This window comes from Nicotiana tabacum, chromosome 14 (assembly GCF_000715075.1).
Source record: "Nicotiana tabacum cultivar K326 chromosome 14, ASM71507v2, whole genome shotgun sequence".
Taxonomy (NCBI): Eukaryota; Viridiplantae; Streptophyta; class Magnoliopsida; order Solanales; family Solanaceae; genus Nicotiana; species Nicotiana tabacum.
In genome coordinates, this window is record NC_134093.1 from 95,395,252 (window position 1) to 95,419,563 (window position 24,312).

The 24,312-nt window shown below is 37.3% G+C and overlaps 3 protein-coding genes across 3 annotated transcripts; 2 read left to right on the plus strand and 1 right to left on the minus strand.

Annotated features, from left to right (window-relative positions):
• Positions 1–679: 679 nt before the first annotated feature.
• LOC107771722 (mannose-6-phosphate isomerase 2-like) lies at positions 680–7,667 on the plus strand. Its single transcript, XM_016591165.2, has 5 exons — positions 680–1,175; positions 4,218–4,385; positions 5,210–5,422; positions 6,303–6,569; positions 6,950–7,667. The coding sequence occupies exons 1-5, from the start codon at positions 876–878 to the stop codon at positions 7,253–7,255; spliced, it is 1,254 nt and encodes a 417-aa protein (XP_016446651.1). The 5' UTR covers positions 680–875; the 3' UTR covers positions 7,256–7,667.
• A 6,185-nt stretch (positions 7,668–13,852) lies between these two features.
• On the plus strand, positions 13,853–14,993 carry LOC107771723 (ribulose bisphosphate carboxylase small subunit, chloroplastic-like). Its single transcript, XM_016591166.2, has 4 exons — positions 13,853–14,189; positions 14,265–14,399; positions 14,518–14,570; positions 14,636–14,993. The coding sequence occupies exons 1-4, from the start codon at positions 14,013–14,015 to the stop codon at positions 14,811–14,813; spliced, it is 543 nt and encodes a 180-aa protein (XP_016446652.1). The 5' UTR covers positions 13,853–14,012; the 3' UTR covers positions 14,814–14,993.
• A 1,807-nt stretch (positions 14,994–16,800) lies between these two features.
• LOC107771724 (uncharacterized) lies at positions 16,801–19,765 on the minus strand. The gene is made up of 3 exons (XM_016591167.2): positions 19,521–19,765; positions 19,337–19,400; positions 16,801–17,400 (listed from the first exon to the last, which is right to left on the minus strand). Exons 1-3 carry the CDS (start codon positions 19,592–19,594, stop codon positions 17,113–17,115), a joined length of 426 nt encoding a protein of 141 aa, XP_016446653.1. The 5' UTR covers positions 19,595–19,765; the 3' UTR covers positions 16,801–17,112.
• Between the last annotated feature and the right edge of the window lie 4,547 nt (positions 19,766–24,312).

Genomic DNA, 24,312 nt, shown 5'->3' on the forward strand with positions numbered 1-24,312 from the left:
AAGAGTAAATTAATTATTTTTTTCTATTCTACCCTTAATATTAATTGTTCTTGAAGAGTACAAATATTTTAATTATGAGTAAGTATTAAATGAAGAGAAATTATATTTTAAGACATAAGTAAGGATAAAATAGTCAAAAGTCTTTCCTATTTAATATTTTCTTAAGGAAAGTGTAAAAGAGAAACACGAAAGTTAATTTGAGACGGAGGGAGTATACTTGTGTCCTCATAGACGGAACCAAAATTTAAATCTTATGAGTTTGAGTTCAAGATACTATCATAACTTATTTGATTTACAAAGTTATAAATGTATTATTTTGTAATTATTTAGCGAATTTTTTAAACATATATGAAGTTCGAGTGAGAATTATTTTGTTCAATAAACCTACAAATTATACTAGATGCACCAATGTATGCATATAGGCTAATCTAGTAAAATGTTACATATTCACATTAACTCAATAGTTTTTAACAAAACGACATCATAACTCATAAAACTTAGAAGTGTGGATCTACTTTGAATGCCCCATATTTGATTTACTCTATATATATCACCAATATTATATATTCATAATTTTGAGTATAAGTTAGTAAAATATTATTCATGAAACATTTTGTACTAAGATAAAACTTGTCTTCCGAGTTAGTTAATGCCAATAACCAATTTAAGACTATCTGATTTCTTTCTTTCTTTTTCATTTTTCTGGTTCTCACTTCTGCATATTTCACACGATTCCCATTTCTTCCACGTTATTAAAACTGTTAATCTGAATCCCACCTACTCAAATCTTTTGCATAATAAATTAATTAAACGCCATGCGTGACTCTACAATAATAGCGCAATGAAACCTTCAACAGTGCCCCAAACATTATTCTATGGAGGGAGTGAATGGGGATGGGTCGTTAATCAAGTTGATCTGTTGCGTTAAGAATTCAGATTGGGGCCGCATTGGTCGTGAATCCACTGTCGCACGTCTCTATTATCGAAATACTGGAATCGAAATTGATTTGGACCAGCCCTATGCTGAGTTTTGGATGGGCACCCATGAATCCGGCCCATCGTACGTTGTGCAAGGTGAAAAGGTGACATTGAAGGATTGGATTGAAAGGAATCCTCGTGTTCTTGGAGATCATGTTGTTAAGAAATGGGGTACCAACCTTCCCTTTCTCTTCAAGGTTTGCTCTGTTCTTGAAATGTTTATTTTCTTTTTTGGTTCATTTTCGCGGATTTCCATTATATTTGGTTGTTTAGAGTTTAAGTTATATAAGGTCAACTTTACCTGATGTAGATATTCTTTACTGATGCAGGTAATCTGTCTTAAGGCTTACCTGTAGATATTCTTTACACTAACATAGTATATAACTTAAACTCGGGTATATTTTTAATGTTTTAAGTTATATATGCAGCCTTTACCCGTTATAGCAGGTAGCTTGTCTTATTTTCAAGATTACAAATCTCACATTTTAAGGAGGCTTACCTACAGATATCTTTTGGATGACTTAATAGTGTAAAAATTTCTTTACACTAATAGTATATATTACTTAAACGTAGTGGTGTCGGGACCAACTTACAGACACCTTGACTATTTCACTGGATACCTGCTACCTCCACCAATATCAGTTAACGGATAACTCTGCGCATCAAGGCTTAGACAGATGGTAAGAAATCACTTGATGTTTTATCTGGGATTTAAACCCTTATCTTCAAGGTTTGCACTCACTTTGTTGACCACTAGACTACACCCTTAAGCAGCACATATGGTACTTTTCGTGACTGCATTGTTGGAACTAGCTTGCACATATCTTGACTACTTACTCCCACGAGTACCTGCTACTGGATAACTTTACGCACCAAGGCTTAGGCAGGTGGGAAGAAACTACCTAGTGTTTTAGCCCTAGAAAAAACTTATATTCAAGGTCCGCATCTACTTTGTTTACCACTAGTCCACACCCTTGGGCAGGGGCGGACCTACATATGAGGTAGAGGGGTAACCGGAACTCGTTAGTCTCGGCAAAAATAGTGTATACATAGAGGCAGGCAGTGGCGAAGCTAAAAATTTTCCCAAGGGTATTCAAATTTAAAAGAAGTAAAAAATAATTACTGATAAAGGGTGTTCAATATGTGTTATATAACTCTAAAACGTAATATTTTATCTATATAAATAATGCAATTTTTCGACGAAGGGTGGTCAATGTGACCATGTGGCTTCGCCACTGCATAGAGGACCCTTTTAACAATATACTGGTGCCCCAAAAAACACAAAAGGCTGGATGGTAGCTTTGGTAGAGTGTATGGCTGAACTTTCACTACGTGCTTGGGGACTTAGGATCAAAACTTGGTAGCTAAAATTATTAACATTTTTGCTTCACTTTATTCGAGAGGTTGGAGGTTTGGAGACAAGCCCTTGAGTCTAAGGGTTTCATAATACTTGAAGTGCAAGTTCAGCGCCGAGTCGAGGGAAGTGGGCATGGATGTGAGGCTTGGATCACAAGTCATCCACAAGAGAGGTAGTTTCAAGTACCTTGGGTCGGTTATCCAGGGGGACAGCAAGATTGACGAGGACGTCGAACATCGTATATGGGTGGGGTGAATGAAATGAAGGCTAGCATCCGGAGTCCTGTGTGACAAGAAAGTGCCACTGATACTCAAAGGTAAGTTTTATAGAGCGGTGGTTAGACCGGTCATGTTGTATGGAAAAGTATTGGTCGGTTAAGAACTCTCATATCTAGAAGATAAAAGTAGCAGAAATAAGAATGTTAAGGTGGATGTGCGGACACACTAGGATGGATAACATTAGGAATGAAGATATTCGGGATAAGGTGGACGTGGCTCCTGTGGATGGCAAGATGCGGGAAGCGAGACTCAGATGGTTCGGGCACGTGCGGAGGAGAAGTCCTGACGCTCCGGTGAGTAGGTGTGAGCAGTTGGCTTTGGGGGATACGAGAAGAGGTAGAGGGCGGTCTAAGAAGTATTGGGGAGAGGTGATCAGGTAGAACATGGCATGACTGTAGATTTCCGAGGACATGACCCTTGATAGAAAGGTGTGGAGGTCGAGAATTAGGGTTGTAGGCTAGGAGGTAGTCGAGTTTTTTTCTACTTCGAACCGGGGGTGAGGCTAGTTTGATAGGGTAGATCCTAGTCGGCTAGTGGTTAATGTTGTGTTCACACTATCTTTCCGTTTTTCATAGCACCGGGCCTTAATTACTGGTTATTGTTATTGCATGTCATATATTTTTTGGTTCTTATGATACTGTTATTATTTTTATAGTTTTTGTTGACGGTACTGATATATTGTCTCTTCTCGTCTTTTCCGTCTTCTTGAGCCGAGGGTCTATCGGAAACATGCTCTCTGCCCCATCGGGGTAGGGATAAGGTCTGCGTACACACTATCTTCCCCATACCCCACTTGTGTGATTTTACTGGGTCGTTGTTGTTATTGTTTGCTTCACTCATTGATTCCTACCATAATTTATAAGTACTTAATAGTCAACTGGTTTACTTTTTTTATTATTAATTACTTTTTTGACTTCAATTATGATTTAGTACTACTTGATAATACAACATCAACAACAACAAAAAACCCAATCCCTCCCTTAAAATAGAAAGCCTCAAAGTGTAGCTCCTCTCTCAACAAGTAGAAAAATACAAACTATGTCCCGTCAACAATCACTTTCGACGAAGCAGCAACATATGTCGACTTTGACAATGGTAACTGAGAGTTTGTACTTTGATGATAAGCTATCATAATCGCTAAGTTTTCAAAGAGTTACACGCTGAACTTTATCACTACTAATTGGCATATGTAAAAGACATTAGTGCCCCCGTCGCGCTCAAATCCTGGGTTCGCCTCTGCCCTTGGGTAGTACATAGGATATTTTGTTGATGGGTTCGTGGTGCCACTGAAACCCAACCTCTATTTTATCATGCTTAATTTTTGGATGAGATGGTTCATACAATTCAATATAAATCAAGGAATACTAGATTGCTCTGTTAGCAAATCTATAAAGTTGTGATTTTTATCAGCTCTCTAGTAGCAGTATACTAATGCATAATAACTACTAGTGCGACACCAAATATGGTCTTTGATATTGACATGGTCCGCTTCTCAGAAAATCCAGATTAGGGGACAATTCAGATTAATTTCATCAGTTTTAGATGTCTTTATACTTGTGTTTCTGTATGGTTAAGTAGATTTCTTAACATTTCTTGCTTTTTAGGTATTATCTGTTGCCAAAGCTTTGTCGATACAGGCCCATCCAGACAAGGTGTTGGCCACTTCTCTACATAAAGAGCAGCCGTTTGTTTACAAGGATGACAATCACAAACCCGAGATGGCTTTCGCACTGACAGAATTTGAGGCTTTATGTGGGTTTGTCAGTCTTGAGGTACATTCTTGTAGTTTTTGTTCGTTTAGTTAATAATAAGCTTATTATTATTCTTTCTTACTCCCAACCGATCCATTCCCCAGTGATGATAGATAATAAGATCATTTGGTTGCTGAAATTTACACATAACCTCTCATTGTGGAATCTAATATTTTGCCAGGCCTCTTCATTGGCAAAGTCATGAGTTTGAAGCTCACATTGGTGTATTCTAAGCTGATTGTAAACCTGTCCTATTAAAAAATTTATCATGAATTGTTTGAGCTTAGATATTTGTTTCATTTGTACTATTTGAACACTCCCTTTAAGAAATAATAAAAATAAATTTGAGCTTATTGTTCCTTCCCCAACAACCAGATGTTAAAACTTTAAAACTTAAGGGAGAAAAAATATAGAATGGAAAATGAGTTCCAAATAACTTTTCTCATCCCTCCTTTCTCTAGGTGAAATGAAAGGCTGCTAACTAGGTGTTCCGGCTGGCGTACATGTTAAGAAACTAGCATACTTTGCTTTCTTTTTCAGTGCTCAAAAGTTTTGGAATTTATGTTAGACTGCAGATATAAACAGCTACATAGAAGACAAGTTTATTCTGGTTGACAAGCTTCTTGTATTGAGTGATCTGGAAATGGGGTAGGGTTGATAGAGCGGGATCCAAGAACCAAGATAGTCAGTGGGGCAGTTGTATACCTTATTCATGTGGTTGATTTTCTTGAGAAGCAAAGTTATTGTGCTCCTTGACTTGAGTTGATGGAATGGATTTAACTTGCATGACTATTTTCCAGAAAAAAAAATTGATTTTGATGATAAGTATATTGAATTTTTTCCAGGAGCTCAAGGTGGCTGTTAAAACTACGCCCGAGATTGTCGAAGTGATTGGTAATGCAAAAGCGGAGCAAATCTTAAACTTGAATGAGGATGATGGGGAGGAGGAAGTTAGATTAGTGCTACAATCAGCATTTACTGACATAATGTCAGTGCGCAAGGATGTGATTGCGGAAGTGTTAGCCAAGCTGATCAGTCGCCTAAACATTGAAGATCAGGTAATCCAAATTGATCCATGATCAAGTGAAAGTATAACTATTTTTGTTTTACTTGGGCATTAATTGGAGGTCTCCTTTTTGTGCTTCTGCATGGTAGTAAACTCGTTCATGTGGACAGTAATTCTCTTGAGTTTTTGGGAAGGTTTGATCTTTGTTGTCTTAGTTTATGTGCTTTTGTCCTAATCCTATCTCCTAACACAAAGACATGCTTGCGTGCCTCTACTAACTTACATGTGTCGTTCTTACATGGTGGTGGTTTGCACTGGCAGAAAATGTAAGGCCGATTTGTGAAAATGTGAGGGTTGAGAGTATCAGAATGTTTTATTGATTTGATCATGGGATTTCTGTATTTTATAGATACAGCTGATCTATCTTACCCTTGTTCATTCCCAGATTAAAACGGAAATAAGAAAAGTGACTTGTTCTCTTCCACATTAACTGTGTATGGATCAGCTGAAACGTAACTGTTATAACCTCCATCAAGTTGCATTTGTTGTGCAATTCCTACCAAGGAGCTGATCTGTTTGGATTTGTTTCCATCTCAGTTGCTATATGCGTCACTGCAAATTTGATGATTCAGTTTTCCTTTATTTCCTATATGGTTGAACCTTGGATGCGTCAAAACCTTTTTCGTTGCCACGAAAGTGACACTTGACTTTATCTGCATCAAATTCTGTCATTCTGGAAACTACGGGTTACATTTTGGATTTGAGTTGCTAGTACTTCTGTTGATGCATATGTTATTCTTATGTAAATTATGTGGTGGAATTGAACTGCCTATGGTCTCGTGAAATATATTAGATGTAACTCTTGCTGCTTAAGTTCATCTTGCTCATTGTCTCTTATTTATATGGATTTGCATTTATCTTCCGTGTTGTAGGCCAGGCACCTAACGGACAAAGAACAACTGATTTTAAGACTTGAGAAGCAATATCCAGCTGATGTTGGTGTCTTAGCTGCATACTTGTTAAATTATGTGAAACTCAACCCTGGTGAAGCTTTATATTTAGGCTCAAATGAACCTCATGCATATTTATATGGTGAGTCTGTTGAATGCATGGCAAATTCAGACAACGTGATACGTGCCGGTCTGACTCCAAAGCACCGAGATGTTAAAATTCTCTGTTCAATGCTCACTTACAGACAGGTATTGCAGACTGAACCCTTGAATAAAGCAGCAACCTTATTATGTGCTTCTTAGGAGTTTGACCAACTATAGGTTAGGCAAGAGTTGAATTGTTTTAAGCTCAATATAGTGGCTGGATTTGGTTGAGATATTCATTCATTATGAATCCCATCAAAGAATTGATTCAACAATAATGAGATGATTGGTGGTGCTGAAGGTGTATATCGTTTAAGAGCCCAGATTTCACAGGGAAATGTTCTACTTGGGCGCTTAGGTCGCCCATTTGTTCATTATGAGGAGATTTTATTGGGTTATCGCCAATTTATTCTCTAAAATGCAATACATGGCATTGGATATCCGTTTACCAATGAATCTGAATCTGTCTTTTTCTTTTTGGGCAGGGCTTTCCCGAAATTCTGAAGGGTACTGTAGTTAATCCATACACAATGAGATACCTCCCTCCTTTTGATGAATTCGAGGTTGATCGTTGCATTCTTCCTCAACAATCAACTACTGTATTTCCATCCATTCCTGGTCCTTCCATTTTTTTGGTCATGGGAGGAGAGGGGACGATGACCACATCATCGGACAAGGTAGTTACTGAAGGCGATGTTTTATTTGCATCTGCAAATACCAAGATTACTGTTGCAACCTTGTCTGGTTTGCATCTATATAGAGCAGGAGTTAGCAGCAGGTTGTTTGAGTAATGGTTAGTGACATATCCTATGGCATAAATAGTGTATTGATTTCTCTCTTATTGCTAATTTTTCTGCACCACTTTGTAATAGGATCGTGTACATTACACGGCCTTGTAGATGTAGATCAAAACACCCTTGGTACGGGTGGACAATTAGCTAGAGCAGCGTGTGCTGTAGTAAAACTGATCGCAAAAGAAGGGAGATCGGTCAAATTAAAGTTACCTTTTGGAGAGGTCTCTATACAAGTAAACTTTCAATAGAACGGTAAAGAACTTGTTATCAATCAGAAAATGTATACTGTTAGTGGGGATATTAGTGAAAGGATATTACTAGGTAAGGTATTTTACTGGTTTCCAAACTAATTCTGGCAGTTATTGTTTTCATTATGATTTTGTTTCATACACTGTAAGAAATTATGAAACATTGCCGGAGTTTGTAATGAAAAATTAACTCAACTATATCTGGATTTTATAGAAAATATAAATGCGAAAATGTTAAATTTAGTTCTGGAAAATCAAGTCGGCTGCCCATTTATTAGCTTAAATTGCATAATATTCATGTGGCACTGCTTGAAAAGAAACAAAAAATCCATAAAGGCTAACAAATCCATGCGACACTAATTAATCAGCATGCATCATGCATGTAACTAGCGGTGACACCGATAAAAAAAAAATAGTTATCCACTCATGTTATACACTAAATAATTGGTTGGATAATTAACTTTTTAAAAATTAATCAAATATAGATAAGATCCATTGATCCATAATATCCATTTAAAAATGGATAATCAATGGATAACCAATGAGTTTAGCTTTTATATTTGCAAAGATTCAAATTTAGGGTTCTTCAAGTTTGAGAGACTGAGTATTTTCCCAAAAGTGATCATATGGATATCCATATTATCTGCCGGTTAACCCATTTTCTATTCGCATTAAATATGGGTCGGGTCAGATAATTTATCCGTTTTTGCATTACCCATTTTCAACTCGCCCATATCCGACACGACCCGCCCCGTTTGCCACCCCTGCTAATGAATCTTTATGAGATATTTTGTACTTTTAACTCCATGGATTGGATATTGCGAACTGTCTTTTTTCAGATATCTTTAGTGTGTTGAATCGTCCATGCTGTGAAGTTTCGGAAAGCATGCCTGATTATCATTTATATTGATATGTACTAGTTGTGTTAGCAGTGGCGGAGCCAAAATTTTCGTTAAGGGGTGTCAAAATATATAAAAGTAAACATACCAGGAAATTAAGGAGAGTCAATACATAGTATATATACATATAATTTATTTTTTTACCTAGCTACACAGTGTATTTTTCAAGCGAATGGATGTTATTTGACACCCCTTCCTATAAGGTGGCTCTGTCACTGTTTGTTAGCGTAGCTCTGCATGTCTGGGATTGCACGTATTGTCGGTCCCATACTCGTATAAAGGAAGAGGAGCGATAAGTTGACAGTCAATATAAAACATGTCAATTCATGATAAATTCTCATAATACAGATATTGTTGGAAAGTGCCCACCTAGGCACTTGTTATGTTGACACTCGAATGTGATGAAGGGGTTCCACCACATCGCCGCCTGGGTGTGAGAAAGCATGAGCAAGGGTTCCCACATCATGGATGACTATGGGTATGGGTAAAAAAGTTAGTTTTGCCATGCTAGCGTCCGAATATGGTGAAAAATATGAAAGGGTTCCCACATCATGTACGAGTGTGGGTAAAGAAGCTAGTTCTGTCACATAGTACCCGGATGTGGTGCAAAATAAAAAAGAGTTTTCGCATCATGGACAATGAGGATTAAAAGCTAGTACAATAGATGCGGATTCAGGTAGGTACTGGAATATAGGCACTTTGTGAGGAAAGTCGACAAAATAGTGGATATCTTAAAAAGAAGGAGAGCTTATATTATATGCCTTCAAGAAACTAATGGACAGGGCAAAATGCTAGAGAGACAGGTTACCCGAATAATAAACTATAGTATTATTGGATAGATAAAGATAAGAATGGAGTGGGAATTATTGTAAAACCAGAACTTAAAGATAAAGTTGTAGAAGTAAAATAAATTGGGAATAGGATTATTACAATAAGGCTTTGTGGGGGAAGGACACAATCAATGTTATCAGTATCTACAAATAAAACTAAATGTAGAAGCTAAAGCTAAATTTTGGAAGGAAATGGATTCTCCCAACATACCAAATGTGGTCGCACAAGTAATGTGTACTCAGACATTACCCGTACTTTGTGAAAGTAGAGAGACTATTTTCGATAGATTCTTTTCTCAAGAAAAGCATGGAAAACATAATACGTAAAGTGACATGACATAAATGAGGTTAGTTTTACCCGCATGCTTTATCCACTGTAAACGCATATGTAATTTCCATCTTGCATATACACCGCTCCCAATACATATAGTGCATAATATATAGACCCAATTACATCCTAATTCCCGCAAATCAAGGTTAACCAAAACACTTACCTCTTTCCAAAATAATCGGACCTTCCAAAATCACCTTTTCTTTAGCACAAGCCTCCAAACCACTCGAATCTAGCCAACCAACATGCAAATAAGTCAAACAAGCTTTAGAAACTACCCTAGTATCAAAAAGGTTCGAGCTTTAACATATTTGGAAAAGTCAACAAAAAGTTAACTCGGGCCTACTTGGTTGAAATCAAGATCAAATCCCGATTATCCACTCACCCAAATCTAACTATGTATTTTGTTTCGAGACCCGACCTTAAATCGAGGTCTAAATCTCTAAATTGTAAAATCCTAAGCTTCTACCCAAAAATCGTATTTTTATTCTATAAAAATCTACATCTATGGATGAAAAAATATGAAAAGTAATGAAAATTGATCAAAAATACATTAAAGTTACTAACCTTTGAGGCTGAGAAGAAAATTCTCTTCAAAAATCGCCTCCACAAAGTCTCAAAAATAAAAAAAGAATTAATCCAAAAATCTCCTATTTTTACCCAGTTGTAGATGTCGCAATTGGAAACCAAGATTCGCGATTGCACAGCTTGCAAATATGAACCAGTATTTGCAAATGCGATAAAGCCGCATAAGCTCAGAAGTCGCAAATGTGACACCTAGTGCGCAATTGCGAAGGTTGCAAATTGCAAAGATGGCTTGCCCCTCCTACACTTTGAAAATGCGAGGTCTCCTTCGCAATTGTGAGCCTCGCATTTGAGAGCAGCCCATTATAATTGTGATGACCGTGATAATAGGCTAGAAATCAGTGTTTTAGTCGTATTTTGCACTCTAATTACTGTACTTGATTTGCGTTTGAGCTTAAATGATGGCGATTTGTACTTATTACATATTTTATACCTTGTAGGAAATGCTTTCGAGTAAAAAAGATAATTTGGAGCTAAGTCGAACAAGTTGGAGCTTTGAAGTCTGAGTAGAAGCACAGATAATTAAGTCGGAATCGCGTTCGGGGGTCGATAACCAAGCATGGATATCAAAAAGTGAAAGAAACAAGTTACTCCGAGATAACTACACTGCCATGTCGCATGGGGCGGCGCGGCAGTGTAGTGGAGCCTGCTGACAGAAATTTCAAGCCTTTAATAAAACCCACAGGCGCGGGGCGCGCTGTGCTTGTACAAAATTCTCATAGTAGTTTCCTACTTCAGCTTGGAAAGGCTAGTTCTGTCCGGACCCGTTCCTACATGGTATAAATAAATTAAAAATACGTTTTTTAAGGGACTTTTAACCTTGGGAGCTTTTGGAGAGTATTGGAGGCTTAAAGACTCAATATTTCATCCTCCTTCTACCAATTCAATATGCGAGTTTGGATTGTTACGTTGGATTACTGTTTTTTTATTCTTTAACTCTATTTGTGATGACTTTCTTCATATCTATGGAATACTTTACCTTAGGGTTTGACATGATTTGGTAACTTGATTGTTGTTTATGGATTTGACTACTGTTTAATTGCTTGAATTTATTGGAAGAGCTTTAATATTAGTTGTAATTTTATTCTTTATAGTGTTTAATCGAAAGAGAAACATCTTATTGAATATTATTGTATTGTATGCCTTAGTTTATTTTGGTGATCCTTTGAAGTAATCGAGAGAGCTTTTTGAGTTACCATTTAAATTAAGATTAAGAAATATTTGCGAGAAGTTTTTCTTATATCATTCCTATCAATAGATTCTTGCGAGTTTCACCGCACTTCACATTAATTTGTTTGGAAGATTTAGATTTAATCGAGAGAGGAGTCTGAATCAGAAGTATAAGCTAATCACCTATTGAATTCATGAGAATCGATAGAACCTCAAGAGTGAAATATAACAGTGTCATATTCAGGATAACAGTCTTCCACCTATCATGTCAAAATCCTTATTAAATTTATTGCTTACTCTCTAGTTCTCTTTGATTAATTGTTAATTGTTTTAATTTTAATAGTTAAATTTAGTTCATAATCATCCAATCAAAGTGTTAATCATCCGGAATAGCGTTAAACCAGAAATTACTTGAACATTATTTGAATTCAATCCCTGTGGAGACGATAATTAAACTATACTATCTTTGGCTAGTGAGCATCAATTTCGTATTTTATTTTGTGCTCGTCAAATTTTGGTACCGTTGCGGGGATTGGAAATCAAAAGTGTTCAGAATAATTTTTGGCACTAATTCAGGAACCTATTTTATTTTCTTGTATTCACGTTTTTCTCACTTGTGTGCATGTAACAAGTTTAACTTCTCTGGTGTGTAACTCAATCTTCTTCAAAAGAAGTGATTCCATCTGATCCAGAGGTGGAAAAGCATCTGCGACAGTTAAAGAAAGAGAAAGAACTCACCGAAAATTTCTTGGGGCAATCTTCATCCCAAGAACACATGGCTAAGTACAATGATGATGGAGCAGATTTAGCTGCAAGAGGGGCAGCGTAATAGAGAGAATAAGCTGCACGGATAGCAACTGAAGCAGCACTTAAAGCTGATGATGAAACTGTTGAAGAAGATGGGGATTGAAGATTCCATCTAAAACGACCTCTGGTTGAAGAGCAGTTTAAAAATATGGCTCCCAGTCCTGGGAGAGTATTAGGTGACTATGTCAGACCAATCTACAATCAGGGATTGTCAAGTGTCAGATCTCTACCCGCAGCAACAAATAATTTTGAGATGAAGCAAGGTTTGCTTCAAACCATCCAGAACAATTGTGTCTTTAAAGGGAAGGCGAACGAAGATCCTAACACCCACTTAATAAACTTTGAGGAAATCATGAACACCTTTTAGTACAATGGAGTGTTAAAAGATGCAGTCTACTTAAGGGCATTCCCCTTTTCACTGAAGGATGACGTGAAGCATTGGCTTCGAGGCTTACCAACTGGGTCGATCAGGACATGGGAAGATATGACAAAAATGTTTCTGGACAAGTACTTCGCAGCTGCAAAATAGTGAAATTCAAAAGGGAAATCTACAACTTCTGCCAGAAGTATACTGAAATGGTCTTCGAAGCTTGGGAAAGATTCAAAAAGATAGTGAGAAAGTGTTAGCATAATGGAATCGAATTGTGGATGCAACTCCAGGACTTTTGGAATGGACTGACACCTTCCTCACGAACTCTGAGTACGGCAGTTGGAGGTCCTTTAATGAAGAAAACCCCTGAGGAGATTGTTGTGGTTCTCGATGAGCCATTTGAAGATGCTAACCAATAGCCCGCTGAGAGTAATGATAGAAGAAAATCAGACGGGATTCACCAGGTGGACTCTAACACATCAGTGCAACCCCAATTAGACATCATTGCTAAAGAGATATGAAAGTTGACCTTAGCCAAGGTCCAGAGCCAGCCATCATCAGTTTGTGACTTTTGTGGAATGCATCATCCAACGAATGAGTGTCAGGCCTCAGCTGCAGATAAAGTGGTAAATATTATGGGAAGCACTGACAGAGGTAACTATCAAAGTGGTAATAATTTTAACTCCATGGGACAGAGGCACCCAAGTTTGTTGTGGAGTTCACCAAATGGTAGTTTGAACTCATGGAAGTAGAATCATTCGAGATCCAGGGACAAGGAACTACATGATTTCAAAATCAGCAGAGACAACAATACCAGCCTCCACAGTCTAATTCTGATGAAGGCTTGCCAACGTCCGTTTTGACAATGTTTTTGTAATCATGAAACACTATATTTAATGATCATTTTGATTAAAGCATTTGCTCTCATTTCCTAAAGAATGCCTCGACTCCAATGTCATATATAGTTCCTTGAGACTTTTACAAAGTTTATTATGTCTTTGTTTGCATCTCATGTGATAAAGAATCGAAGCCTTGATGATACATAATTTGCATTAAGTTTAGTTTGAATATTTTGAAACACAAAAATATATGTATACATACATAAACAAATACGGCAATAGTCCAAGCAAAAGGGACTCAAAAAAGTTAACCAACCTCAATCACACATTCATATCCTCTTCCTACCCCATCTAGGATGAGATAAGATTACTGAGGTGCTTACACGTGGCACCTCCATTGTGGTGAATTAAAATGAAGAATGGCTTAGCTCCAAATATAATTTTCCAACCTTTCATATGTGGATATTAAGATTTGTATAATGTATCAAGAACCACATAATCCAATGGTTAGCTTTACTCCAAGATGAGGGGGTTGTTGATTTTTGTCCGTTAGATATGGGAAATATGTAAAACCTTATCATTATATATAGGGTGGTGGGCAACTATGCAATGACCATCTTGGAAGTTAAGGAAAAGGGAGAAAGAGAAATCTTTCTGTCTAAAGTGTAATTAGCAATGGCTTCCTCTGTTCTTTCCTCTGCAGCAGTTGCCACTCGCACCAATGTTGCTCAAGCTAACATGGTTGCACCTTTCACTGGTCTTAAGTCAGCTGCCTCATTCCCTGTTTCAAGGAAGCAAAACCTTGACATCACTTCCATTGCTAGCAATGGTGGAAGAGTGCAATGCATGCAGGTAACTTATATACATTCGACAATTTTCTTTTTACAATTATTGTCATAATTAAAAGTTGTTTTTGGTGGAGTATAGGTATGGCCCCCATATGGCAAGAAGAAGTACGAAACTCTCTCATACCTTCCCGATTTAAGCGAGGAGCAATTGCTTAGTGAAATTGAGTACCTTTTGAAAAATGGATGGGTTCCTTGTTTGGAATTCGAGACTGAGGTCAATAATTTTGCATACTCCCTCTGTTTTATGTGACTTTTTCTTTTTTATATTTGTTGTCCGAGAAAACAGACATATTTAGAAAAAATTTAACTTTAAAATTGCTTAATATGTGTAGCGCGGATTTGTCTACCGTGAAAACAACAAGTCACCAGGATACTATGACGGCAGGTGAGTCACAATTATTTAGTTAAATCATGAATATAAATGTTAAATTTTAAATCTTGAATGCGCAGATACTGGACCATGTGGAAGCTGCCCATGTTTGGGTGCACTGATGCCACCCAAGTGTTAGCTGAGGTGGGAGAGGCGAAGAAGGCATACCCAGAGGCCTGGATCCGTATCATTGGATTCGACAACGTGCGTCAAGTGCAGTGCATCAGTTTCATTGCCTACAAGCCTGAAGGCTACTAAGTTACATATTAGGACAACTTACCCTATTGTCTTGTCTTTAGGGGTTGTGTTGTTTTAATTTTTTTTTACTTCTTCCCACAAAAACTGTTTATGTTTCCTTCTTTCTATTCGGTGTATGTTTTTCGATTCCTACCAAGTTATGAGACCTAATAATTATGATTTGGTGCTTTGTTTGTATAATATTTTTGTTTCACATTCTTGTGCCGTATATGAGTTTTATTTTAGATAACATCCTAAATGCAAATGGTCCACACATTCACCAGAAGCATCCTCATCCCAACCACTTCCAGATGATGAAAATTTTCAAGATAATAGCTAGCTACATTTTTTATATACATTAATAGCCTGTTTGGCCAAGCTTCTAGAATTAGTTTATTTTGAGAAGTGTTTTTCTCAAAAATATTTTTTGATGAGAAGCAGTTTGTTATTGACGAATTAATTTGAAAAGCGCTTCTGAGCGGCAATTAGTGCTTGGTCAAGCTGTAAAAAAAGTACTTCTAAGTGTTTTTTTTTCTTTTCTCAAAAGTGTTTTTTAAAAAAATGCTTCCGGTGAAAGGTTCTTTTTTCTGCTTCTCCAAAACTGTTTCTGCTTCCACTCAAAAGCACTTTTTTATTCTAAAAGTTTGACCAAACACTTAACTTTAAAAAAAAATATTTTTTCAAAAACAAAAATGCTTTTGGTCTTGAAAAAGTTTGGCTAAACAGGCATAAGTGTCTAATAGATAAAGGCCTCAATTAAGGTATCTAAATGAAACTTGGTGACAACTTTAAGGGTTGTCCATTTATTTGGCATTTGAGGTAATATCTCCTATCCGAAACGCAAATGGTCCATACAAACCCCCAACTACTTTGAGATTATGAAAGTTATTCCACCATTCCTTCAGTTTTCAAAATAATCATTGATTTTTTTAAGTATTTCCTTTTCTACAAGAATTTAAGTTAAACATAGATAATGTAATGAATTTTTTGAACAATTACTGTTATTTTAACTTAGTATAACATGTCATTTAACATTTGCTCTAGGTTATTAAATAATGTTATTAAGAAAAGTAAACTGCAATTACTTTCTAACTGACCTGATTGTTTAAATATTTTTTATACCGTCAATGCTCTAGAAAGGACAAGGAACTGTCTCGAGGCAATATCTTAAACCATTGAAATATCTCAAACTTTTCTTGGCCACAATTCTAGAAATTTAAAATGATGCAAACTAGAAGAAAATTGAAGGGCTGGATAGGTAAAGAACTAAAACAATTCATGAAACTCCAGCAACTGTCACAAACGGTCTCCATTTCTCTTTAGCTTGTACAATGGTCTTGTTTAAAAAAAAAAAAAAAAAGCAATTACCAACAGGATTGTGGTAAAATGGCAAGTACTCCTTAATCCCTAATCAGAAGTCACAGCTTCGAGCCCCCGGGTATGGAATCACCTTTATTAGGGAGGACTTTATCCCCCAAAGTGAGACTTACCAGTGTGAATTTAGATTTATACGGGCCTCAATGCATATACTGGACACCAGATGAGAAACACAAAAGAAAAAAAAGCAATTGATCCTGGGTAGCGCGGCGTCAATCTTCTTTATTTCACTCTCTGAAACACCAGGAGATAATCCAGTAGCTTGTAGTTAAGAAATGTATTAATCTTAGCTAAGGTTGTACTTGAGTTGAGCAAAACAGAACTTTCAGTTCAGCTACTGATGCAGTGGTGTAGTGATTATCATGTTGGTATTACACATTGAAGGTCCTTCAATTCAACCCTGGGCAGCATCATTTATACTAAGTTTTGTTTCTACAGTCTACACCATCTTTCTGGTCATACATCAACTTCGAATTGAGACGTAGCATGAAACAGAGAATATTTTCAGCTCAAGCACGAGACTCGTGGAACACAAAATTGATCGATTTTGTCTCTCGCTTCCTCTCACCATTCTACACACGTCTTTAGAAACAAAACCCAGCAAGATAAAGGATATACTTGGGAAGAAATATAACTCAATCACCACTTCCTATTCAAATTTCACATATATACAATACTACAAGTTTTCAAATTGTCAAAAGTTTGTGGCACCAAAATCAATTGAGAGCATTTACAGACAGACCCAAAAATAAAATTATCAGCTCTCAACCACCTTATTTCAAATAAATGTACAAGAGCCACATCGTTGCACAATAATATTAACGAAAAACCAGAACTTTTCCCTCTAACAAATCGCTAATTATACTCCAAAATTTTGTTCTTCTTTTCTATTCTATATACAGTGTCGAGCTGTCGACTTCATATACTGCTCAATAAGGAAGATTTAAGCCATAGCAGCCATGCGAGAGTTTTGACAGTCGAAGCCCTCTACTCTATTTGGTGATTGAGTTTGCCCAAGTCTTGCCCTTGAACACCTTCCTTTAAAACTTGATGATGGAGAAGATGAAGCTGAAGTCAATGTACTTGGTGATGATGAAAAACAGGGTTGCTTTTCGTTTGTAAAGTGAGCGTCATGGATTAATGGATTCATAGCCCTGCAAGGCGGTGAACCAGAGAAGAAAGGAGGGGATGATGACAAATCGTATACAGAATGGGTTGCAGCTATGCCATCCTGTTGGATCATGAAGATCATTTTAAGAAATGGCAGGTTGAACCAGTGGAATGTTTTATAACCTTGTTCTTAAAAAGCTGGCACATTTTGAGATAAGAGCGACAAAAGAAACAGCTATACATGTACATATAGGGTCACACAGATAAGTTGACAGTTGAATGTAATCAGGAGAACGGTCAAATATACAGTCCAAATCAGTTAAAACAACCCACTAAAGATAGGATCATACCACTCCACATGAATCAAATTAGCTAAGTGCATTTATCAACATTGCATTTCCAACATATCATTAAACGACACAGAAAGAACAAATAACCAACAAATGAAAAAAATTCTACCTTCTGCAATTGGTATAAGCTAATAAGCTAACTTGAATCTATTGACCTTTCTATTTTTCCTATTCATCTGCCCTAATCAACTATAATTGTGTTTTCATATGGCTCCTTTTAGAAATATTTTGGCACATTGAGTATTCTCATAAGGAGCTTTTGATATCAAGATGGTTAAAACGATTATGAAGTAAAATAATGTATGGACCGATGAAGCCAGGCCTAGCTGGCTTATAGAATATTGACATGTATTAAGGAATGGGGAGACAGAAAGACAGGGACATTGCAATTATTTGTCAATTATCATTCCATTGGACTCTCAACTACTCTCAACTTTCAGTTTGTCTCATGAAAATCCACATTACCTACTCCTATAGATTGACTATTTCCATTGCACTTACGCATTATCTTGACACCTTAAAATCACAATAAAAGCTACTTCTCAGAAAAATAATTTAGGTATCAAAGCCACCAAGAAGGATGGAGCTCAAGTTAGCCACCAAGATCGCCTCCAAGTAGGCCAACATGCAGACTACCTTCATTGAGCTACTAGAACCATTTGTCCATTTGCACCTCTCCACGATGCTCATACCCATTGATGCCACTCACATAGCTATGCTGAGAGTGTAAAATTGTGTTATGTCGCTTGGAATTCTACACACACTGCCGGCGATGAGGATGATTTTCATAATGACAGTATGCGAACCGTCTAAGATAATGCAAAGCCAACTAACTCAAACACTGCAAGATTTATAATATAAACATCCTTCATGAAGGCATGAAGTTTACGAAGTTTATGCGTTCGGGATGCCATTGAACCTACTTATCAATAAGTTACTGGGTTCGAAATTTAATATTTCTACATATCTAGTAGATTCTTAATATATGTACAGAGACTGAGCCAAAGCTACTAGGTTCGGCCGAACCTGTAGCTTTTAATGTACATCTGCTGCCTTTTTGTTCAGATTGTCATAGATTCTAAAGCTTTGACAAACAAGAAAAAGTTGACATCATTGCATGCATAAAAGCTACATCCTTGAGAAGTTAAGCTAATTCCTATAGGAACAATATAATTCTACCCAAGCAACTAAGCCCGAAACTAGTCGCGTATCGACTACATGAATCCTCTGGGTCCATTATGTTCTATATCATGTTGAATCTAAAGGTTTGCACCTCATTCCAGATTCATTATTCAATCATTCATCATAGTTAAGACTATCCCTACATCGACCGTTAACCCATCACAGCATTTGCTGGAATATTATACTTGTATATACAAGGTCAATTTTCTTTTATGTAAATATATTAGAAGTTGAATCCCCTTGGCTTTTTCGCATATTTACTCTTTCTATTTTTTGAATACCTCGTTGAAAATCCTGCCTCCACCGCTGTCACAACCCTCCCCATTTAAAAGTCCTCCCGTTTTGCTTTCATTTGGCAGCATGTCCAATATTCATTTAAAAAGAAAAAAACACTATCTTAAATTATTAAAATATCCACATAGAGGCACGTCATTGTTGTGGGATTATACTGGGTATATTGTTGTTGTGCTGTGGCTAGATATGTAAATAGGAACAAGGTAAAGAGAAATGTGAAGGGAAACATGCCTCTTTGAGAATGAGATCAATAAGTTCAGCTCCGCCTTTTGAAACAAAGGCCTCAGCTTGATTTCTTTTCAACCATCAAACCAAAAACAAAAACAAAAAAGACCCATTAAAGAGAGGATCATGAACATTAATGGGTCATTAAAATCTTGAAAAATTAGGATAAACAAGGATTAGAAATAATTACCTCAAGGGACGGCAGTTAGAGTGGCTAATGGGATCCCCAAGACGACGAGGTTTGGGACAAATGAGCGAACCCATTGGATTAGCGCCGCAATTCAGTGGTCGTGAATCGGCTACAACCCAATTTTAGTCCGCACCAAGGGAATGGGAAATCCCTCTCACCTCTTGAAGGTGGCCGGAAAAAGGAAAAAAAACAGCTACTATTATTTTTCTCCCTACAATTATGGCAAATGGTCTATTTTCCTAAGATTATAAAAGTCCAGGATTCACAGTATATATTTCATGGTCCTATATTTACCTCCGTCCCATTTTAGGTAAATATTGATCACAATTTAATGTTAGTACTTAAAAATTAAAGTAACATATCTTGCATTAAATACTTTTTTGGGGTTTAATAAGTTCAACTCAATATATTATTTTCGGGTCAAATCGATAAAATAAAAATATTTTTTTTATATATCATCATATCATACTATATAATAAGTATGAAAACTTTTAAGTGAAGTTATTTTACTAAAATAGGATGGCGAAGACCCAAATAATCTATCTCCTCCTCAGGAGGTGTGACAGAGGGTTGTGCAAGGATTGCAAGGTGATTTTGGGTGAGATACTCGCGACGCAGCATAGGCTCTTGGTGATGGACGTTGGTATTATGTTAAAGAGGAGGAAAAGGTCTACTCGAGGAAGACCGAGAATTAGGTGGGGAGCCTTAACTAAGGATAAAGCCCAAGCGTTGGAGGGGCGGTTGTCGGCTATGGGAGCTTGGAGGAGTAGTGGTGACGCGAGCACTATGTGATCAGCGACAGCAAATTATATTAGGGAGGCTGCGAGAGAGGTGTTAGGGGTCTCGACGGGCGTATCTGGTGGGCACAAAGGAGACTGATGGTGGAATGAAGTGGTCCAAGGTAAAGTAGAAGCAAAGAAGGCGGCGTACCTGAAGTCAGTGGAGAGCATAGGTGAGGAGGAGAGGCGAGTGTGCATGGAGAGGTATAAGGCAGCTAAGAAGGAGGCTAAGTTGGCGGTCACAGAGGCTAAGACTGCGGCTTATGGTCATATGTACGAGGAATTGGGGAAAAGGGTGGGGAGAAGAAGTTATTCCGGCTGGCCAAGTTGAGAGAGAGGAAGGCTCGGGATTTGGACCAAGTGAGATGCATCATGGACGAAGATGGTAGAGTATTGATGGAAGATGCCCAGATTAAGAAGAGATGGCAGACTTACTTTCATAAACTTCTGAATGAAGAAGAGGATCGAGATATTGTGCTAGGCAAATTGGAGCATTCCGAGAGTTACCGTGACTTTGGGTACTGCAGGCGTATCGAGGTTGAGGAGGTCGTGGGAGCTATGCATAAGATGAGTAGGGGCAGAGCGACCGGGCCAGACGAGATTCCGGTAGAATTTTGGAAGTGTGTGGGGAGAGCAGGTTTGGAATGGTTGACTAGGTTGTTTAATATAATTTTTAAAGGAAAGAGGATGCCGGATGAGTGGAGGTGGAGTACGGTGGTTCCATTGTATAAGAACAAAGGTGATATCCAGAGTTGTAACAATTATAGGGGTATCAAATTACTGAGTCATACCATGAAAGTGTGGGAGAGGGTGGTTGAAGCGAGGGTGAGGATGACAGTGTCTGTATCCGACAACCAGTTTGGGTTCATGCCGGGTCGTTCGACTACAGAAGTTATACACCTTGTTAGAAGGTTGGTGGAACTATACAGAGAGAGGAAGAAGGATCTGCACATGGTGTTTATTGACCTAGAGAAAGCGTATGACAAGGTTCCTAGAGAAATTCTCTGGAGATGCCTGGAGGCAAAAGGTGTGTTGGTTCCCTACATTATGGCGATTAAGGACATGTATGATGGGGCTAAGATTCGGATTAGGACAGTAGGAGGCGACTTTGAGCATTTTCTGGTTGTAATGGAGTTATACCAAGGTTCTGCGCTCAGTTCGTTCTTATTCGCCCTGGTGATGGACGCGTTAACACACCATATTCAAGGGGATGTGCCATGGTGCATGCTATTCGCCGATGACATAGTTCTGATTGATGAGTCGCGAGCCGGTGTTAACGAAAGGCTGGAGGTTTGAAGACAGGCTCTTGAGTCTAAGGGTTTCAAGCTGAGCAGGACGAAGACGGAATACCTGGAGTGTAAGTTCAGCGCTGAGCCAGGGGAAAAGGGCGTGGATGTGAGGCTTGATTCGCAGGTCATCCCGAGTAGAGGCAGCTTCAAGTACCTTAGTTCGGTTATCCAGGGGGGAGGGGAGATCGACGAGGATGTCACACACCGTATTGGGGTAGGATGGATGAAGTGGAGGTTAGCATCTGGAGTCCTGTGTGACAAAAGAGTGCCACCGATACTCAAAGGTAAGTTTTATAAAGCGGTGGTTAGACCGGCCATGATGTATGGGGCTGAGTGTTGGCCCGTTAAGAACTCACATATCCAGAAGATGAAAGTAGCAGAAATGAGGATGTTGCGGTGGATGTGCGGGCACACTAGGATGGATAAGATTAGGAATGATGATATCCGGGAGAAGGTGCATGTGGCTCTCATTGATGACAAGATGCGGGAAGCGAGGCTTAGATGGTTCGGACATGTTAAGAGGAGAAGCCCAGATGCTCCGGTACGGAGGTGTGAGCAGCTGGTTGTGGATGGCACGAGAAGAGGTAGAGGGCGACCTAAGAAGTATTGAGGAAATGTGATCAGGCAAGATATTGCGAGGCTCCAGATTTTCGAGGACATGACACTTGATAGGAAGATGTGGAGGTCGAGTATTAGGGTTGTAGGTTAGGAGTTAGTTGAGTCGTGCCTTACTTCGTACCATTGTGGGACTAGCCATGTAAGATTTTTGTCTAAGATAGCTATTGGCAATGTTGTGGCTTACTATTTCGATGTTCAATGCATGTCCTATTTACTAGCTATCGCTTTTGCTTTGCATCTTTCTTCTAGATTTCATGGTGTTCCTATTTTTCTTATGACTGTTGTGATGATACTAATATTTACTAATATTGTCTCCCTTTGCTTTGCATCTTTCTTCTGGATTTCATGGTGTTCCTATTTATCCTATGATTGTTGTTGTGATACTAATATTGTTTCCTTTTTGTTATTTTGTCTTTTTATTTTTTTTGAGTCGAGGGTCTTTCAGAAACAGCCTCTCTACTTCTTCGGGGTAGGGATAAGGTCTGCGTACACACTACCCTCCCCAGACCCCATTAGTGGAATTTTACTGGGTTGTTGTTGTTGTTGTTGTTATTGTATTTTACTAAAATATTCTTCAAAAATTAAATGACTAAATTATCAAATTTATTTAACCAACAGTCTCTTCCTAGCCATAAAAATCTGGAGAATATGAGAGTTATTTGTATTGAACTACCGCATTCAACCTATTAAAAGCTAATACTAACATAAATATAATGGGGAACAAAGGTGTAGAATTTAGGAAAGAAAGGAAGTAAAAGACATGAATTCTGTGGATTAGCTTGTGGAGGATACAATTTTGCTCTCATCTTTTTTTTGATGGTTGAAGTCCTATGATGTAATTTTGTTGTGTAAGCATTCTATCCTTTTTTTTTTTTTTTTTTTTTTTTGTAAGGAGACTTTTCAAATGTATTTTTAGTTTGACAAATACTTTATTTTCTATTAGGTATGCATTAAGCTCTTAAAAAAACAATTTTGATGGATCAGTATATACTTCCTCCATCTTAAATTATATGGATAATACAATTCTTCAGGCCAGTGAGGAAAGATGCAGAGGGGGAGCGAGGGAGATAAACGTTTGTATATTTACTCTTTGGCTTTCTTTTTCTGTTTTGTTGAACTTTGATTAATTAACTTTTGTCTGATTATGATTAATATCATATACTAATGATCTTTTTGGTAACTATTACTCATTTGCTTCTAAATGGCAATGAAGACTTTTATATTTGGGGAGAAGTCATTCAATTTCTTTGAAGGACAAATGTGTTACTTTATTGTTGACAACTAATTTTTTTCTTTTTTATTTTTTGCAATTCGTACAATGGACATCACAAGGTAAAATTTTAAAAAGATTTAGACCTTATTCAACTACGCTCGAATGTGGAGAAAAAATTTGAATAAGATGGTACTGGAATCTTTATGTTGACAAGAGTGTGCTAGAATCATTATCTGCCATGTTTAATAGTATAATTTTACTATCTTAGTAGAATATGCTGAAATTAGTAGACGATCTAGTGGTATATCAATAAGAGAAAAGTAAATTCGAATTAAGGATTATTTTATAGTCTAAAAATTACAGTGATATCTCGATTCCAACTTATTTATAATAAAGTCATAATAATAATAATAATAATAATAATAATAATTATTATTATTATTATTATTATTATTATTATTATTATTATTATTATTTTTAATACATGTGCACTTTCTTCATTTTTTTCATGCCTTCTTGAGTGACTTTGAAGAGCCCCAACCCAAGATAAGGTAATATTATATCCTATGTATGAATATGGAGCATAGCTTACTATTGTGTTTCCTAAAAGAGTTTATTTTGTTTGAATAGGGATTGAGGTACTGTTTGTGCAGTAGAAATATGAAAATAGCCATATGTCATTTCTTTATTAGCATTACTCATTAGTCAATACAAGTAAACAAATTTTTTGGCCAATTTACGTAGATGGTCTATTGGAAACAGTTTATCTATCCTACACATTTATACATATAATATACATGTATTGTACATATATTATATATCCGCTGGCTATTTAGAGTTTAAGAGGTTAGATTGGTGGCTATTTGAGTTAATTCTTCTTAGTTTAGTTAATA

Excerpts from the sequence above, each read along its gene's own strand:
- LOC107771724 (XM_016591167.2), bottom strand. The coding sequence starts at position 19,594 with ATGGGTTCGCTCATTTGTCCCAAACCTCGTCGTCTTGGGGATCCCATT. Across the intron at positions 19,401-19,520 it reads TCTAACTGCCGTCCCTTGAG|AAATCAAGCTGAGGCCTTTG; the intron begins GTAATTATTTCT and ends ATGGTTGAAAAG. Across the intron at positions 17,401-19,336 it reads TTGATCTCATTCTCAAAGAG|GATGGCATAGCTGCAACCCA; the intron begins GCATGTTTCCCT and ends ATGATCCAACAG.
- LOC107771722 (XM_016591165.2), top strand. The coding sequence starts at position 876 with ATGGAGGGAGTGAATGGGGATGGGTCGTTAATCAAGTTGATCTGTTGC. Across the intron at positions 1,176-4,217 it reads ACCTTCCCTTTCTCTTCAAG|GTATTATCTGTTGCCAAAGC; the intron begins GTTTGCTCTGTT and ends CTTGCTTTTTAG. Across the intron at positions 6,570-6,949 it reads CAATGCTCACTTACAGACAG|GGCTTTCCCGAAATTCTGAA; the intron begins GTATTGCAGACT and ends CTTTTTGGGCAG.
- LOC107771723 (XM_016591166.2), top strand. The coding sequence starts at position 14,013 with ATGGCTTCCTCTGTTCTTTCCTCTGCAGCAGTTGCCACTCGCACCAAT. Across the intron at positions 14,400-14,517 it reads GTTTGGAATTCGAGACTGAG|CGCGGATTTGTCTACCGTGA; the intron begins GTCAATAATTTT and ends TAATATGTGTAG. Across the intron at positions 14,571-14,635 it reads CCAGGATACTATGACGGCAG|ATACTGGACCATGTGGAAGC; the intron begins GTGAGTCACAAT and ends TTGAATGCGCAG.